The sequence below is a fragment of the Coregonus clupeaformis genome, chromosome 7, assembly GCF_020615455.1.
Source record: "Coregonus clupeaformis isolate EN_2021a chromosome 7, ASM2061545v1, whole genome shotgun sequence".
Lineage (NCBI taxonomy): Eukaryota > Metazoa > Chordata > Actinopteri > Salmoniformes > Salmonidae > Coregonus > Coregonus clupeaformis.
Genome location: NC_059198.1, coordinates 27,132,386 through 27,152,740, shown reverse-complemented (window position 1 = coordinate 27,152,740; position 20,355 = coordinate 27,132,386). Strand labels below are relative to the sequence as shown.

The following is a 20,355-nucleotide window of genomic DNA, read 5'->3' as shown; positions in this document are numbered from 1 at the left end:
CGTTCAACCTGATTAACAGCAGTTAACAGTTAATAGTATAGCAGCTCATTATACTATATTAGCGTGTTAACTGTATTAACCCTCTGTTAGTTGGTATAATAGCTATTCATGCCATTTCTACAGCATGAAACGTAGCTTAAATACATGCTTTTCTCTTGTTGTTCATCCAATGAATTTAGAGAGCCCCTGGCCAAATGCTATGTATATTTAGTAACTCAGCAAATAGACCATAGGATATGAGGGTAAAGGGTTCAGTGGCAAACAATGTGACCTCACCAACTGTCTTTTCACCGAGAACATCAACATTCTCTCCTGGTCAGGCTATAGCAGGTTGTTGTTGTTTGCTGGCTGCTCCACAGGTGTAGCTCAGAGAATGGAGCTGAGGGTAGACAATGAGTTGATTGTGTGCAGGCACAGGGTCATGTCCTGCTGTCTGGCCTCAGGCTAGTTGGCAACATGGTTCAATGCCCTTCACCTATATAGGACTTCCTGTGTTCTTGGAAACAGCATCTTTCTCCCATTTGGAACTTGCAGCTGACGCACAGAACATAGTACATCGACAGATGGATATTATCGTACAGACCATTGTTCACTAATGGAAATAACTACAAATAACGACATGCAGCCACAAACTGGTCTATTTATTTCAGCAACTAAAATGGTTAACATGTTATCATAATGAAGGAAACGTAAACTGATGATGGTTAGTGTGTTGTTTTCTTGATACTTATTTCTAGTGAGAGTCTACCTTAAGAAACTCCAATTCTCAGAAGGGAACTGCTTCCATGGCAACCGTTTTCAATTCACTCCATTATCATATAATTTCCAGATGTACAGTCAGTAGTATTTTAAGACTTCCCTTTTAAACTATGGCTGCACTGTTTGGTAAGACCTATGGCTACGAGGACTCAAAGCACAGCAGTACTGTATAATGTCCTGTATATTTTGCATGACTGTGCAGACTCAGGACTTCATAAAGCCTGAACATTTTCAGTATCTACAAACAGTAGCAGCAACTGATCTTTAAGTTATTTTTTTCCCAGCAGGGATCCCCTTTAAAGTAGATTGAAGGGTTGTCCATTATGCAATGGTGCTTTCATTTGGTTAAGCTCAAATTTCATCCCCTCAAAAGTAATTACAAATGTGGACTGAGACGGTTTGAGTTAGTGTGAGGGGTCTGTTGAATATAAACCCTACCAAAGTCTCCAGGGATAGATCTGATGTCTGTCACCTTTTCCCCATGCTGGAATACATTAGAACAATGTTTATACTCCTCTCAGTTGGACATTCTAACAAAACAACTCTCTATTTAATCTAAACTTTTATGCTTTTGCTTTATCTGACTCCTTTAACCCTTCTCTCCAGCACATGACTCCCACATCAGCTGCTACACACATCATATACCAGAACAATATTGTTCTTGTTGAGAATGGCAACAACACTGGGCTGTATAGCCAGGCCCACAGATGTCAAAACAATTCATAGAATGCCTGGATTGTTCCTGTTTTACACAGTGGTTAAAGGGATGTGTCACAGCCACAGTCACTCTAGTGGGTTTACAATGCAGACAGAGAGTCTATTCTAGGTCTCAGTATATGATGAGATTAACATTGGAAAATGGATGCGTCCCGCTGTCATACAGATTCATTGTTTAAAAAAAAAAAAACTCTATAGCACACAATGGTAGCTCAACATTAACCCTGGAAATGGACATGTGGGAGGGGATATCAACCCATAACAACATAATCTCTCGAAAGGGGGCTTAAATTCATCAGAACATATAAATAGCGTTGATTCATTTCAAAATGTATGGGTGTTTGAACTAGATCCTGCTGTTGACAAGGCTGGGTTTCAACCACATGGATATAAAACATGACAGGTCTGTATTTGGACAAAAGCAGGGAAACACCCCCAGGTCACAGGGTCCCAGGTGGGATTGTCTGAGCCTGTCCTATGTGATTAGTGTGTTGATTGGAAAAAAAAGAGACCCAGCTGCCAATGGGAGAACAGGCAAACAAGCTATTTTTTACAGTACAAATGGCTATGGTTTACCAAGCTCTGCAGATGGGCAACCAAACCTAATTCCAGTATGTTGGAAGATGACACATAAGTGTGGTTTCTGCTCTCTATAGCTGGCACTATCCCCATGGCTTCAAACAGCAATGAAAAATAAGTTTGGCATCGTTTACAGACACAAGCATACCCTCAGAAATGGACTACAATGCAATATACAATCTATTTTGACATTGATTTGTCATGGCAATGTACTGTGGATACTGGAAAAAAGTACATTAGCATATCAAAGAACATTTTGAATGTCAAGACAAAGAGAAACTAAAAGAACAGGCATTGTGTTTAATTCCCATGTTAGTTTATTGTTTAATCAGTCTTTGACTCAACAGACAACAGAGAAGATTACTGATGCTAGAGTATCTAAAATATATTTGAGAAAAGAATACTGTATTTGTGAGAGGACATGGTGTTTTTCCAGTAAAACTCTAACATACAATATATACAGATATTTCATATTATACATATATACTGGTATATACAGTCACAAAAGCATCACATCTGAAACTGGTTTCAACTTGACCTGTGTAGCTAAACCTCATGAAATAAAATACATTTTATCTCTGCTTTATAGGTGGATTTAAAAGAATAGCATACTTTAACGTTTCCCATAAACATACAGTACTGGTTCTTTAAAAATATATACTAATTTTGGTTGGTTATAATGGCTCAACATAAAGGGGAGGTAAAGGGCAATGGAATCGGTCATTTTAAAACTAAGAATCACATTAAAGTCATGCTCCAAAGGTTTCATATAATTTAGTGCTCACGAGCCAAAACATGACCCCGAAAATAGTGCACAATTGTGTACTATGTCATCCATGCCATATGATATGTTAGGAATCCCCCCCGAAAATTGTTTTTGCTATATTTTTGCAATTCGTATGATGTGTTATAAATTCCAATTTGTACAATATGTTACAAATTTGTAAGTGCTTAAGATCTCGGACAGAATGTTTAATTGTGAGAATTTACTGTTCCCTATTTCAGTTCCTATTCCTAACCGTTCTTTATTTCCTGGTGTTGTTGGTCATATCTAAAGGTAGCATAACATTGCTGATAACTAAGTTTACCATGCAAGAGCCAGAACCTGCCTCAGTCCTTTTCATTTTGTGACATTTTCAGTGAACTGTACCATCATTCAACAACCCTAGGAATTAAAATGTGCCAATATAAGTCTAGACATAAGTCATTTGTTTGTTTCTGATAGTAGCAGGGCAGAACATGTGACATGTCTGTCCCTTTGTTGCTCTACTGCTCAAAAAGAGCATTTCAACTGTAATAAATTAGGACTTTGACCAGAGTTTAACTAATGATTAACAGGGTGTGGACTCATTTTTAGGATTTCTCAGCATGAAACTCAAATGGTTTTGCTGATCTTGTAATTAAGTCAATACTTATCATGAGGTGGCCTGGATACACCAGCAGTAGCAAGTAGCAACACGTTTAAACAACGGGTTATAGCTTATAATTATATTGTCTCTTTCAAAGTGGAGATGACTAAACTGACCTTTTCATTTTAGCAACAAAGACTTCAACACTTCATAGCATCACATAATCACATGCAATAACGGACATCATCATAACATGACAAGAGTGAAATGTGATTGACGTGTTCATTATTTAGCTGAATTATAAATAGGACACATGTTATATATAAACAGTCTTCCTCTTTAGTGGGAAGCAAGATAGCAAAGTAGCTGTGCAGGTCACTTCTGTGCCTCTAAGCAGCTTTTAGACATCACATAAACTGAGCCAAGGCAACTGTTCCCCACACAATGACTGGGTGTTGGGTGCAGGCAGTTAAGTGATAGCATTCTAGGACACAAGAGGTAAGTCGGCCATGTCTGAATCCTGAATAGAAGCTGTGTGGAGAATTCTCTTGGTAGTTCACATGATCCTATGTAATGCCGTAGGGGTGTGAAATGAAACGAGGTACATGTATAGTACTGTGTAATCTGCTGAGGGTGAAGAGCATGCAAAGGTTTTCTCTAGGTGCAAGACAGTGGAGGACAGACAGAGGATGTGTCCATAATGGCACCCTATTTCCTATATAGTGCACTACTGTTTAACAGGGCACATAGGGCTCCGATCAAATGTAATGCACTATGTAGGGAATAGGGTGCCATTTAAGACACATCCAGAGTGTTGTGGCCGGGGCTGGATAGGAACTCTTTAAATGAGACATGGCCTCAGGCTCCTGGGCGGTCTGACAGGGTCATAATCAGTTTGCATTCCACTTCCTACCTAGTACCAGCTACATGCATAGTAGTAACATGCTGATTGACACATGAGATATAAAAATGATTGTTACTCCAATAGTATAACTCATTGTCACAGTTTTGGTGTGCAGTGCAGTACCCCTACAGCCTGTGTTGGTGAATCACCCTGTGTGTATTAGGAGAAGAGAAATCGCATTACAACGGCTTTGCGCCCCCAATTTAACAACCAAGTGTCCAAGTGACAAGCTTGCTAATGCACTTAGTGGTTTCTGCTTGGTTTGTCCTCTTGCTACAGAACTGGACAAATAAAGTCAAGTTCGGTAAAGTCAATGAAGATTCCTTAGTTTCATTTAAAGTCAAGACTCAGCCAGAGTAGCAGCAATAGACCTGTAGCTGACGTCTAAGGCCATGTGTTGCTGTCTCTGTGGGGTCTGTGATAATAAGTGCAGGCTGGGTAAGAGGGTGGGGGTTAGTAAGGCCAGGCCGTCTCACGTCACCACCTGCTGCACTGTGGAGCGTTCGCGAGGGCAGGATGTGTCCCTGCAGTGTAGCTTCTTTAGCAGCCGCTGCAGCTTGTGGGAGAAGTTCTTGTTCATCTGCCTGTACATGAGAGGCATGGCGAAGCTACTGGAGAAGGCCAGCAGCTCTGACAGACACCTCAGGAAGAAGTAAATTGTAAGGCGCTGTTTGTTGTTGTTGCCGTAGGTCCCCGGCGCCCCGGCTATAGTGTGTACCAATAGAGTCATGTAGTACGGGGTCCATAGAACAAACTGCATGCAGACTGAGGCCAGCAGCAGCCTGTGGATAGAAGGGTCCAGGCGGGATGAGTCCTGGTCCAGCGGGGTGGACTCCTTCCTAATGCGCAGGATGAGCACAAAAGCATACAGCACGGCCACGGCCGGAACCACGTAGCCAATGAACATCATGATGGCGTCCGCAGCCTCCTTGTTCTGCATCTTGGAGCACTCGATGATCTTGGTGGAGACGTGGTTGCATACGTAGAAGAGCAGTGAGGAGAAGCTGGTGAGTACGGCGCCGCCCCAGATGAAGCCGCACACGTGCTTGGTGTTGTACACGCTGGACATGTAGGTGCGCGGCAGCGCTCGCTCGATGTAGTAGTCCAGGCTGAGCAGCGTGGTGGAGTACATGATGACCAAGGAGGAGATGTTGAAGAGGATGAGCAGGGTGATGTAGACCTCGTCGTTGTACTCCCACATGGGCCAGCGGGTGAAGCTGGGGCCCAGCAGCTCCACGGGGGCCACCAGGTTGAGGACCAGGCCAGCGATGGCCATGTTGACGAAGTAGACGTCTGGCATGGTCATGGACACCTTGTTGGCGAGGTTGACCACCACCAGCAGGGCGTTGTAGCAGAGCCCTATGGGGAAGCACACCATGAGGTAGAACAAGGAGAAGACGGAAAGGATGAGGCCAAAGTCCTGGCAGAGCCGGTGTTCGGAGCTGGAGTCCGTCTCATTGTAAGCCATACAGCTCCACATAGCTAGGGCTCTGAGGGAGGGCTGCACTGGTGCACTCACTTGGCTGGAGACAGACAGACATGGAGAGAGGAGAACAACATTAGTTAAGTTATCTTGTTTTTCATTACATAAACAAGTGCTGATGTGTGATCAATTATTAACACTGCTGACTGAGGAGAAAACGGCTGATGTGTGGTCAACTATTAACACTGAAGACTGAGGTGAAAACGGCTGATGTGTGGTCAAGTATTTTTTAAATATATTTTTTTTACCTTTATTTAACTAGGCAAGTCAGTTAAGAACAAATTCTTATTTACAATGACGGCCTACACCGGCCAAACCCGGACGACGTTGGGCCAATTAACACTGATGACTGAGGAGAAAACATTGTCCTCAGAGACCGGGGTTCAATCCCCTAGTTCAATCACCCGGTCTGACATTTCTTCACCCTTATCTGTCTCCCCCTCTCCTTCCTACTGTTTCAATTAAATCAACAAAAATATGAAGAGATAATAGGATTCCATTTTCCTTTAAACAATCTCATAATCCATCATGAAGAAGATCAATCAGTTGATTGTTTAAATATATTTTTCTATGTGGGAAATCACAAACTAAATTAAACAATAGTCTGTTTTTTCTCATTTCAAGTGTTTCCTTGAGACATGTTGTAGGACTTTGTCTATGTATTGGTGTCATTCTTGTGGTTCTTTAAAAGTGCTATGCTGTGGAGAGAAGCAAGCAAGACCACTCACACACACACAAACAGGCCAGACACGGCATGGCTATTATGCCTGGGGTAACACCATTAATTCCACTTCATTGCATTTCACTGGCTAGCTCCAGCCTTAAAAAACATTATTTATTTCTGCAGTGCTCAGGGCCGCTCCAGCCAGAGCAATTGAGGCCCTTGTTCTAATGGAAGAATAAAAAAGTGCATTTGTTTGACACCCCTGTAAACTGCCTTGCTCTCTCTGCTTCTTCTTTTCTTTGTCTTTCTCCCTCCCTCCCTCTTTCTCTGTGCAGGCCCAGTCCTCTGTCACAGTCACATGCAGGGGCCAGGCTGCCTTTGGAGAGATGCCCTTGTGCCTTTCACATGGCCCTCCAGATGAAGACCTCCCTCTTTACTATAGCCTCACTCTGCAGGCCGCTTGGCTTCTACTTCTTCCAATCCATCTTCCAAAGCATGACAGCCTTCTGTTCAGGTTACTACTCTGGTGTGTGTGTGTGAGTGTGAGAGAGAGAGGGAGTGAGAGAGAGCGCAAAGGAGTTTGCGGGATGTTGCGGGTGATGGGTAGATTTATAGACTGTGAAATGTGATGCAGGCCACCTGCGCCTGGCCGGGCGGGCCCAGGGAGGGGTCAGTGTGGAGTGGACTGAGCGTGAGGTTGGAGTTCAGGGCAAGGTCAGAGAGAACGCCTGGACACATGGACGGGGAACAGCGGAGTCTGAACTGGAACATGCCAACTCAGATCATATTAATTCTGCTCAGGAAGAAGTGAAAGCATACGCTAACAAAATAGCTTATGTCAGGTTGGAAAAGAACAAGGGGAGAATTCTCACCATTGTATTCAAGCTTGGACAGTTCATAATGAAAAATATAGAATCAATGATAAGATTCCACAAAGAGAGATGTGGGGTTTGATGCTTCGTAAAAGCGCCAGACAAAACAACTTATGATTTCAAAAGGTTGGATGAATCAACTGGTGCACAAGCCGCTCTCGTGCAAAGTAAGGAAGCTCATATTATGTATTGTTTACCTGGTGACCAGTCAGACTACTACAAAATACAATTTCCAGACAATGTTTTGGAAACAGAGCAGACGGATGATTTTGTTTGCAAGAGGCTGAGGCTGGGAAGATGCCACTGCCAGTAGAGAGAACATTCCTACTTTCAATTACATAACCTCAGTTTTGGCCTGAGGACACACACACAAACTACATACGCTCACACACACAAAACACACACACATGCATACTGATGCCACACACTCACAGACACACTTTCACATATGCGGCTGCTCCTCTGTTTATTATCTATCCTGTTTGCCTAGTCACTTTTACCCCTACTTACATGTACATATTACCTAAATTACCACAACTACAGTGAGGGAAAAAAGTATTTGATCCCCTGCTGATTTTGTACGTTTGCCCACTGACAAAGACATGATCAGTCTATAATTTTAATGGTAGGTTTATTTGAACAGTGAGAGACAAAATAACAACAACAAAATCCAGAAAAACGCATGTCAAAAATGTTATAAATTGATTTGCATTTTAATGAGGGAAATAAGTATTTGACCCCCTCTCAATCAGAAAGATTTCTGGCTCCCAGGTGTCTTTTATACAGGTAACGAGCTGAGATTAGGAGCACACTCTTAAAGGGAGTGCTCCTAATCTCAGCTTGTTACCTGTATAAAAGACACCTGTCCACAGAAGCAATCAATCTATCAGATTCCAAACTCTCCACCATGGCCAAGACCTAAGAGCTCTCCAAGGATGTCAGGGACAAGATTGTAGACCTACACAAGGCTGGAATGGGCTACAAGACCATCGCCAAGCAGCTTGGTGAGAAGGTGACAACAGTTGGTGCGATTATTCGCAGATGGAAGAAACACAAAATAACTGTCAATCTCCCTCGGCCTGGGGCTCCATGCAAGATCTCACCTCGTGGAGTTGCAATGATCATGAGAACGGTGAGGATTCAGCACAGAACTACACGGGAGGATCTTGTCAATGATCTCAAGGCAGCTGGGACCATAGTCACCAAGAAAACAATTGGTAACACACTACGTCGTGAAGGACTGAAATCCTGCAGCGCCTGCAAGGTCCCCCTGCTCAAGAAAGCACATATACAGGCCCGTCTGAAGTTTGCCAATGAACATCTGAATGATACAGAGGAGAACTGGGTGAAAGTGTTGTGGTCAGATGAGACCAAAATCGAGCTCTTTGGCATCAACTCAACTCGCCGTGTTTGGAGGAGGAGGAATGCTGCCTATGACCCCAAGAACACCATTCCCACCGTCAAATATGGAGGTGGAAACATTATGCTTTGGGGGTGTTTTTCTGCTAAGGGGACAGGACAACTTCACCGCATCAAAGGGACGATGGACGGCGCCATGTACCGTCAAATCTTGGGTGAGAACCTCCTTCCCTAAGCCAGGGCATTGAAAATGGGTTGTGGATGGGTATTCCAGCATGACAATGACCCAAAACACCGGCCAAGGCAACAAAGGAGTGGCTCATTAAGGTCCTGGAGTGGCCTAGCCAGTCTCCAGACCTTAATCCCAAAGAAAATCTGTGGAGGGAGCTGAAGGTTCGAGTTGCCAAACGTCAGCCTCGAAACCTTAATGACTTGGAGAAGATCTGCAAAGAGGAGTGGGACAAAATCCCTCCTGAGATGTGTGCAAACCTGGTGGCCAACTACAAGAAACGTCTGACCTCTGTGATTGCCAACAAGGGTTTTGCCACCAAGTACTAAGTCATGTTTTGCAGAGGGGTCAAATACTTATTTCCCTCATTAAAATGCAAATCAATTTATAACATTTTTGACATGTGTTTTTCTGGATTTTTTTTGTTGTTATTCTGTCTCTCACTGTTCAAATAAACCTACCATTAAAATTATAGACTGATCATGTCTTTGTCAGTGGGCAAACGTACAAAATCGTACAAAAAACAATCAAATACGTTTTTTCCTTCACTGTACCTTGTTTCCCTGCACATTGACTCAGTACCGGTATTCCTTGCATACAGTATCGTTATTGCTATTTTATTGTGTTACTATTTTCATTTATTTATTTTCCCTAATCTTTTCCAACTTTTTAACTCTGCAATGTTGGGAAAGGGCTTGTAAATAAGCATTTCACGGTAAAGTCTACACCGGTTGTATTCGGCGCATGCAACAAATACAATTTGATTTGACACACACACACACAGTGTTCCTGTGTGCTCCTCCACACCTCTCCAGCTGGCTGTAAGGAGAGTACCCTGCGTGGAGGGGCGTGCGGTGTACGGTTACCCTTTCAAAAACTCCCAGACGCTTTCCCTTCCCAGAGACAGGTGAAATGGGGCTGCCACTGCCCCTTGTAAAAACCACCAGGTGACTCGTTTTCTGCTTGAGTTGAAAGGGGTGGGGGGAGGGGCTCACTAAGACTAAAAGGCAAAGGCATGTGTAACGTGTTTTGGCCCTGTGGGTAAGGCAGATCCTGGGCTGTCTCTGGGAATAAGACCCTGCTGTACTGAACAGGAAGAACAGGTGTGTATATTGAGCTCTCAACCCCCTAGTTACAGTATGTCTCTCCTCAAATCAAATCAAAGTTTATTGGATGCGTACACAGTTTAGCAGATGTTATAGTGGGTGCAGCGAAATGCTAACATAGAATCCAGTAGATTAATAAGAATCCAGTATACACTGAGTGTACAAAACATTAAGAACACCTTCCTAATACTGAGTCCACCCCCCACTACTTCCCACAGTTGTGTCAAGTTGGCTGGATGTCCTTTGGGTGGTGGACCGTTCTTGATACACATGGGAAACTGTTGAGCATGAAAAAAAACAGCAGCGTTGCAGTTCTTGACACACTCAAACCGGTGTCTTGCCAATGGCACACATACACAATCAATAAGGGATCATAGCGTTCACCTGGATTCACCTGGTCAGTCTATTTCATGGAAAGAGCAGGTGTTCCTAATGCTTTGTACACTCAGTGTATAATTAAGCAATACGGCACAAGGGGGTGTGGTATGTGGCCAATATACCACGGCTAAGGGCTTTCCTTATGCAAAACGCAACGTGGAGTGCCTGGATACAGCCCTTAGCTGTGGTATATTGGCTATATACCACAAACCCGAGGTGCCTTATTGCTATTATAAACTGGTTACCAACGTAATTAGATCAGTAAAAATAAATGTTTTGTCATACCTGTGGTATAAGGTCTGATATACCACGGCTGTCAGCCTATCAGCATTCAGGGTTCGACCACCCAGTTTATAATCCAGTATATAAACAAGAATCCAGCATATAAATACGCGGTGTGTATAAACGGTGTAACAAAACTGCAATGTACAGTAGTAGATTTATTAGAAAGAGCAATGTGAAGAATACAATACAGTGTGAAAAACAGTATAAAATAAACAGTCCAGTGTTTAATGTCTTTATATTCATGAGCCAGCAGTGCTGGCTGTGTGTGTCCTCCCAGAGAGACCTTGGACAGTGTGTTAATAATGAACACAGCAGCCTAATTGGCTGTGGAAGTGTGTGTGAACAATCAAAGGCACAGCACATGGTGTGCTTGAGACGTAATAGCCTTTTATGTCGCTCTGTCGTCCCCTCTTAATTACCCACACTGAACATAAAAACACAACTCATTTATTTTGTATTCCAGTACACTCTTCGTGTTGGAATAGACTGCAGTGGTTCTCTGTAAAGCTCTTTTCATTCACTGGTTTTCCAGCCCCTTTTCTCTCTCAAGAGACCATGACAAAACATGGTGTGAAAACAGTGAGCTACACCGCTGACGCTTCACTTACAGTAACAGGCACATCAACACAACAGGGCATTCCATAGGCACTTTCATCATTATAAAGGGCACCTGGTTGAGATGGGAAAATGTCATTCACAGGACACCTGGTTGAATTGTAAGAAGCCTTCGGTCAACAGTATGTCACGAAACCCTACCATGACCCTGGTATTACACTAGCCTGGTCCAATATTGTATGCTGTAACCATAGAAGTTGACTACAGCACATTTAGTTTGGGAACACCAAGATAATATTACACCTGACCTGATCCAAGGCAATCTGCTCTTTTCACTCTATCTTCAAGGTTCAACATTGTTAATTTAATATTCCCAGAAGTAGAATAGGAGAAACTCTGCTTTGGCAGGTCCTGTTTCTCCACTGGGTGTTCAGGGATACAGATGGACTTGACATCTCTGGGTTTTTGATGTGAATAGTGTGACGCGCTGTGATTGGCTCACACCCCTCATATCCCCGCTGGAATGTACAGCTATTTCTTAGAATCGCCTGAAGGACATCAAATGATAGCACATACATGTCTGTAATCGTGTTTGATAGCAAGAGCAAGAGCAGCTTTTTGGAAAGATCATACTGCACATTTGGAGACTTACTTTCAGATGTTGTGCAAACTAACAACAGAGCATTCAATCAACTCTGAATCTAACCACAATTAGATTAGGCCAACATTTCATACAAGCTCATTTCATACCATACAAGCAATTCTGCTCAAAAATATATCTATTCTCCCAAACAGCATAACATTGGCATCACATCTGGTTTTACACCGATTGTTCTCTTTGCACTTTGTTAGAGGAGAGGCTAGGAGGGAACACACATTAACATTTCAGAATACATTACTGTTTCATGAATAATTCCACCTGTGAAAGTCCTTCAGCTCTCATAAATAGCTCCATTTGATATTCTCACCTGCTTTCTATTCCCTCAGAGCTGCATAACAAATGAGGGGAGCGGCGTGTGATTTGTGTTAAGGTGCCCACTCTGGTGTGCCGCAGGCTAAGGGTTTGTTATATACCATAATGCTCAACAGTGTCAAACCTGGTGCATTTTCACTCATTATAATTCATTGCCGTACCGTGACTTTGTTACACAGTCACAGCAAAACTATGAGCAAAACTATGCATTCTGGTTTTGTATGTCATGTGGCACGTGGCTTCTCTCATTAGTTCAGTGCACAAAACCAAGCTTATTTACACTATTGCGGTAAATAGAGTTTGACACACTCTAATCTACTGACTTTATTCCACACTATTCTTCACCTCACCTCACCTCACCTCACCTCACCTCACCTCACCTCACCTCACCTCACCTCTGTGCTTTCTATTTATAGTCCAGCCGGTCCTTAATCTCAGCCAGTCTGTGTATACAGCCTAGACAAGAGACTAGGGGAGATAAAGAACAGTGATCAATCTCAGTCTAAAAGTGTGACCTCTGACCGCTTGAAAATTATTTACAAAATCTTGCATAAAAACCAGTTTGGACGGCACTCTGAGTGAAGTGATTGAAGGAAGACAATGTTGACGTCGAAATGGGAAAATGTGATAATATGTCTCTTATGTAATCCAGTAGAGAGAGGTTGTCAGCTACACACTTGGAAAAACCCACCTGAGTGCTTCCCCTAGTTCTCATATAGGGGAATACTGCTACTAAGGAAGCATGGATTCATGTAAACTCATGAACTTCTGTTCCATATTGGCATTCCAGAGTTTTTCTTCATTAACAGCATGACAAAATAATACAATATGCTGATCTTTGAGATGCTGTAGGGCTGTAGAACTTCCGGGGACCACTTGTTTCATGGCCTTCAGAGGAGGATGAGTGTCCCTAAAGACTGATCAGCTGGAACAACATTAGGCTACTATCACACTTGATGATAAAGATGTGTAGTCCTCAGTTACAGTTACTCCTCCACAACAAACACAGAGGACATGTTAAGAGAGCTCTTTTGATGCTGTGGAGCTTGCAATTAAGTGAAGTTGGTTTGTCCTGTGGTGCTACAGCCATGTTGGCTTCCTATAGGGACACCATGCTGAAGGTATAGAGGCCACCAACAAAAGTCTCAGTTCAATGATATTTCCACATTATGAGGTCGAAATAACACTCTAAAATTATGAAAATTATGATAATGCCCTTTTATTGTAAGAGCTAAAAAACAAACAAAAACCACCTAGAATTTCAGCCTTATCAGGTGGGATGGAGTTTTTGGCCCACAGTATGACATCACAATCGGATCCGATTATTCTGACCAATGACCAGTCATCTTTTATTTGCATATGTATCCTCCTACTTTGAAGGGGTAAGCGGGAAAGGCTCTAGAGCATGGGGTATTCAACTTTTACCCTATGAGGTCCGGAGCCTGCTGTTTTTCTGTTCTAACTGAAAATGAATTACACACACCTGGTGTCCCAGGTCTAAATCAGTGCCTGATTAAAGGGGAACAATGGGGTTGAGTTTGAAGGCTCTAGAGTCTGGACCACACGTGTCAAACTCATTCCATGGCCGAGTGTCTGCAGGTTTTTTGCCCCTCCCTTGTACTTGATTGATGAATTAAGGTCACTAATTAGTAAGGAACTCCTCTCACCTGGTTGTCTAGGGCTTAATTGAAAGGAGAGAAAAAAACTTGGCGGAATGACTGACACCCCTGGTCTAGAAGATCCTATCCACCAATCAGGGCTGTGTATGTAAATATATTTACATTTGTATCAACACGCCCACAAGATCAGACTGAGCATTTCAATGGAAAAAGGAGGCTTAGGGAATTAAATGAAGAAAAAAATGAAATAAACACGCACAGTGATTTATTAGACATACAGTGATGATTTAAAAATTCAATTAAAAAGACTGCATGGGGGCTTTAAATAGCGGTTTTAATCCAGAATAGGGAGGAAATAATACGGATCTGTGAATATTCTCCAAAATTATGTTATAACACTGTAATTAACCACCACAGACTATTAACTAGTAACAAGTGTATCTACAGCATAAACACAATTTCATCTATTAGTTACCAATTAAGTAACAACAACATGATGATATCAGTAAATTGAGTAATATGGAAGTTACATATCAGTAGGCTACTATATCAAGGGATGCAAAAGCACAGCCAAAATTCCCTTCCCAAATGACTTATGTAAATACACCCTGAAAAAAGTATGTTTGACAGGAAAGTGTGTCGTTGGTTGCAGTGCAACTACATTTCTAAAACCAAAGTAATCTGTCAGTCTTCTTGAACATCACGTCACCTGTGCAACAGGTAGCTATAGTTTCCCATGATGTACTTGAGGTCATTTCCATGTAAAAGGACGCATGAGAACCAACATGTGAAGTTCATAGGAGCATATCAAATTGGGTGTCAAATGAAAGCTAAGAGTCTATTTTGGGGGGAAATGAAGGCATAGATACAGTTTTCAACCATTTTCCATCTTAAAAATTAGGCAAGTAATGCCTTTGATTGCTGGTCAAACAGATGGAAAAGAGGTCTTAGAAAACATCTACCAGAAAAAGTCTTAAAAGGTATTAGAAATACATCAAAACACATTAATATTGAAGTAAAGACCTCTGACAAATAATATCAACACTTATATTTAGTTTTGGGTAAATTATTTGCCTTCTGTAAGTTTAAGAAACATTGCCTTGTGCATTGTAATTCCGTTACCAAAACCCCACATAACTTTAAGATTTTTTAAAAACTCCCTCATGAGGGAGGATAACGAAAGTTTGCACAACAAGTAATGGTAGACCTATCAATTCGTTTTTTTACTGATATTCATTTTTATTGATTTAAACTTGTAATTCTATCACCAAATCGGTAACAGAATGATGAAAAATCTGTAACAGAATTACTGCAATTGAATTTGCTACAATGGGAAATCATAGTAGTCACAAACCACAGTTGGGTCACCTGCTACTGTCCTCCCTCCCACTGGCATACTGTTACGTTCAGCTCATACTGTTTTCATTCTCTTTCTGTTGTCTGGTAGTCAAAGCGAGTGTGAAAACAGTCTGGAGAGTCCCTCCCTCTTCTCTCTCTCCCCAGTTAATGTTACCTCTCCCGGCTCTTACTGACTCCTACCTATGAGCCCCCATAGACGTCTATGTTTCACAAGTTTGGACAGCACAGCACAGTACAGTAAGAGTATGTAAGAAATGTCCGATGTCTGTAGGAGCGGCATCACCATGAAGATAATGACATTCATATCCATAATTATGCATTTCTGTATAGTACAGATCAGGTACCCATGTTGTAATTACGTTACTGCAATTCTGTTACAGGGTGTAAATTCACAGCACTTACTGTAGTTCAATAACCAAAACAGATTTTTTTCAAACTCAAGGTGTCTTGTCATAGCTGACACCCCATTCTTTCTGCATCTTTGAATCTTAATTCGGCGCAGATATTTAACAGAGTTTTGGGAAAACATGGTCGCATTAAAAACTGAGGGAGATTTTACCATAATTCTGTTACCAAACTTTGCACCTGTACAGTTCTTTCAGTAAATGTGTTTTTGTTCAATTTACTGTGTAAATTGTTCAAAGTAGTCCTTGTGCATATATTTGTATGGTTTGTTAAACTTTGAAATCAATTGTTTTTGTTTGGCATACATTTGAAAGTGAAAAATCTGAGTCTGAACGTAATTCCGTTACGTGGAATTGCCCTTGATGCAATAGGCCCATAATTACACATTATTGCCATGCCAAGTCACAGGTGGACTTTAACAACATGGTTTCAGAGCATTTCGTATTATTCTGTAAGGAAATCCGAGATACTCAATTTAATATATGTTACGTTTCGTATGGTATGTATACATTTGTGGATGCCCATCATCCATTTCGTATGATATGTTACAAATTGGAATTCAAATCAAATCAAATTTGATTTGTCACATACACGTCTTTAGCAGATGTTATTGCGGGTGTAGTGAAATGCTTGTGCTTCTAGCTCCGACAGTGCAGTAATATCTAACAAGTAATATCTAACAATTTCGCAACATATACCCAATACACACAAATCAATTCGTACAATATGTTAAGAATTGCAATTTGTACAATATGTAATTAATTTTGCTAAATGTACAACATGTTCAGAATTAACAAAACGTATGATATGTTACGAATTCTAATTTGTTGTGGCTAACGATGGCTAGGTTGCTAAAGCTAACATTTGCTAGCACTAGGGGTTAGGGTTAGGGGTTAGGGTTAGGAGTTAGGTAAAAGGGTTAGGGGAAAGGTTAGCTAAAAGATTTAAGGTTAGGGTTAGGGGAAGGGTTAGCTAACATGCTAAGTAGTTGCAAAGTAGCTAAAAAGTAGTAAGTAGTTGCAAAGTTGCGAAATAGCTCAAATGCTAAAGTTATCCGTGATGAGATTCGAACACGGAACCTTTGTGTTGCTAGACGTTCATGTTATATGCCTACCCATCCATCCCGACCAATCACCCTCTTTTTGTTTTTTTGCCTTGAGTAACCTTGTAGCTTATGTAACCATACCAAATGTAACATACACTATATATACAAAATTATGTGGACACCCTTCAAATTACTGGATTCGGCTATTTCAGCCACACCCATTGCTGACAGGTGTATAAAATCGAGCACACAGCAATGCATCTCCATAGACAGAAGAATGGCCTTACTGAAGAGCTTAGTAACTTTCAACATGGCACCGTCATAGGGTGTCACCTTTCACAAGTCAGTTCGTTAAATTTCTGCCCGGTCAACTGTAAGTGCTGTTATTGTGAAGTGGAAACATCTAGGGGCAACAACGGCTCAGCCGTGAAGTGGTAGACCACACAAGCTCACAGAACAGGACCAGGGAGTGCTGAAGCGCGTAGCACGTAAAAATCATCTGTCCTCAGTTGAAACACTCAACACCGAGTTCCAAACTGCCTCTGGAAGCAACGTGAGCAAAATAACTGTTCGTCGGGAGCTTCATGAAATGGGTTTCCATGGCCGAGTACATTTACATTTTAGTCATTTAGCAGAGCCACACACAAGCCTAATATCGCCATGCGCAATACCAAGCGCCGGCTGGAGTGGTGTAAAGCTCGCCGCCATTGGACTCTGGAGCTGTGTAAATGTGTTCTCTGGAGTCATGAATCACGCTTCACCGTCTGGCAGTCCAATGGATGAATCTGGGTTTGGCGAATGCCAGGAGAACGCTACCTGCCCCAATGCATAATGCCAACTGTAAAGTTTGGTGGAGGAGGAATAGTGGTATGGGGCTGTTTTTCATGGTTCAGGCTAGGCCCCTTCATTCCAGTAAAGGGAAATCTTAACGCTACAGCATACAATGACATTCTAAGCGATTCTGTGCTTCCAACTTTGTGGCAACAGTTTGGGGAAGGCCCTTTCCTGTTTCAGCATGACAATGCCCCCGTGCACAAAGCGAGATCCATACAGAAATGGTTTGTTGAGATCGGTTTGGAAGAACTTGACTGGCCTGCACAGAACCCTGACCTCAACCCCATCAAACACCTTTGGGATGAATTGGAACACCGCCCAACAACAGTGCACGACTTCACTAATGCTCTTGTGGCTGAATGGAAGCATGTTCCCGTAGCAATGTTCCAACACCTAGTGGAAAGCCTTCCCAGAAGAGTGGAGGCTGTTATAGAAGCAAAGGGGGGACCAACTCCATATTAATGCCCATGATTTTGGAATGAGATGTTCGACGAGCAGGTGTCCACATATTTTTGGTCATGTAGTGTATCATACTAATTTGAGTGTCCAGGATTTACGTTTACTATGTTACAGTCTGTCTAGTCTATGAGACCAGTCTGACTTTAATGGTAGGTTAATGTAAAATGTCCATATGTTTGTAAGTTATATCATCCTTCAAATCAATGTTGTTGACATAACCTACCTATGTATTAATTAGATTGCTGGTAATAGGGTATTTAGTAAATTTACCAAACCTATTTGTGCAAGTGTTTCCAGAAACATTAAAGCACATCAATGCTTCTGAGTTCTGTGATCACTGCTAATCAGTCCATTAAATGTTGGCTATCAAATCAAATGTTATATGAACACATATATGTAGGTATGAATTATATTATGTATTTTAGACAAATTATTTAAAAGTCAGCTGTGTGTGTATGTTTCTTAAAGCTGTTAAACGATTACTTTTTCGTAACTCATTGAACTGTCTTATGCAATACATCCTGCTAAACTAAAAGCAATGTATCATTATATCGGTTACAGAATCTGGACACGCGGATACGTTGTATCCATTTGCTTGTTTCCTATTCGGCGCCGATTTCTTATGGGTGCTTCGGACCATTGAGATCTAAGCGAGGATAACTGTCATCTATAGTCGATAAAACAGCAATAACGTCTGCGAGGCTATTGCTGACCACTACATTCAAACACACGCTATATTTTATCATAGCCTACCTATTAATTCTACAGCCAAATTCAACCGTAAAGGCAATGCTTTCGTCCGAACATATATAGGAAATATGTGTGTGTGAAAATCAATATGCAGTCTGCTGAAAAAGGATACAAACATTTTTGGAAAACTCACCAGAAAAGTAAAGATTTGGCACGTCGACAAGTCTACGGAGGCATCGGGTTTTGCTGTACGTCCACTGACATTTCTCTGTAGTTACATTTGGTGTTGACTTGCTACAAACGCCGTATCCTTTTCTATTCGAAAAAAAAAATACAAAAACGGTATAGTTAGATCTATTACTTTTTGCGTAGTTACTTAGGCTACTGCAGCATTTAGCAATACAGTTTCTAGTCTGACGAAGCTTGTTATCGAAAGGGGAGGACGTTGACAACTTACTACGAATTGAGTGGTCCTGAACCCTACAGTGTATACACACGTGACCCTCCCCCACCGTCTCCTTCGTTTGGTCGATGAGGCCCGACTGGCCCTTGACGCACTCATTAGACGAAGCATGTCAGAGGGGGGGGGGACTCTCAACAACATACCCCGCTTCTACATGCGAAAAAACACCCAGTCACAAGGAGGGAGTTTTAGGCCAGTAATGTATGCTGTCATATGCAGAAAAGGTGGTAGGAAATTCGGTTTTACTTTAAGTTTGCCGTTATCAGTGTTCTCCCGAGTGGCGCAGTGGTCTAAGGCACTGCATCGCAGTGCTAGCTGTGCCACTAGAGATCCTGGTTCGAATCCAGGCTCTGTCGTAGCTGGCCGTGACCGGGAGACCCATGGGGCGGCGCACAATTGGCCCAGCGTCGTCCAGGGTAGGGGAGGGAATGGCCAGCAGGGATGTAGCTCAGTTGGTAGAGCATGGCGTTTGCAACGCCAGGGTTGTGGGTTCGATTCCCACGGGGGGCCAGTATGAAAAAATAAAAATAAATAAAAATATGTATGCACTCACTAACTGTAAGTCGCTCTGGATAAGAGTGTCTACTAAAATGTTCTGTGTTTTTGTCTCTCTCAATCAGTAATAGCCTACTATTCACTGTAATTGTGAAAATGTATTCCCTATTACTCACAAGCAACAGGGTTGTTTGGCTGTCTTCAAAGTGCATGTACGCAATGTATATCACAATCACCTGCTTCTAATATAAATCTGACAACTCCAAACGGATACAGCTCTAATTCTGGAAATAGAAATGTAGCTAGTAATAAGCAGAAATTGTGATGATGCATGATGTAACAGGATTCTATCTGGACATGGAATGCCTATATCAGATAACTGGAGCAAAGGCTATGTTCTTACTCTAATCTTTCACACCTCATCTCTGTGTTTTCATTTGGTTATGTTTACATAAATAGATTTACCCAAATCTGCATGAAATACTAATAATAGTGTGGGATGAACTGCCCTGTGGTCTGTTTGTCAACTGTCTGGTGTGAAGTGATTGTTGCTTTGACAGGAGAGGGTTGTGGGTTTGGGGGTAGGTTTGTGTGTTGTCCCTGTCATGTCCCAGAGATGCAGGTCTAACTTAACTCTAACTGGAGAAATTCCGGAATCAGACAAATCTATCCTGATCTACCACTGGTCTGGACCGGGCAGAGGGCTAACAACAGAGGGCTTACGGCAGTCTCTGCTTACTTTAACTGAGAGGGGGAAATCTTATAATGCAAACA

At 42.0% G+C, this 20,355-nt stretch overlaps 1 protein-coding gene across 1 annotated transcript; it reads right to left on the bottom strand.

Moving 5' to 3' along the window:
• Window positions 1-2,354: 2,354 nt before the first annotated feature.
• LOC121569115 (probable G-protein coupled receptor 146) lies at window positions 2,355-19,145 on the bottom strand. The gene is made up of 2 exons (XM_041879766.2): window positions 18,817-19,145; window positions 2,355-5,831 (listed from the first exon to the last, which is right to left on the bottom strand). Exon 2 carries the CDS (start codon window positions 5,786-5,788, stop codon window positions 4,781-4,783), a length of 1,008 nt encoding a protein of 335 aa, XP_041735700.1. The 5' UTR covers window positions 5,789-5,831; window positions 18,817-19,145; the 3' UTR covers window positions 2,355-4,780.
• Between the last annotated feature and the right edge of the window lie 1,210 nt (window positions 19,146-20,355).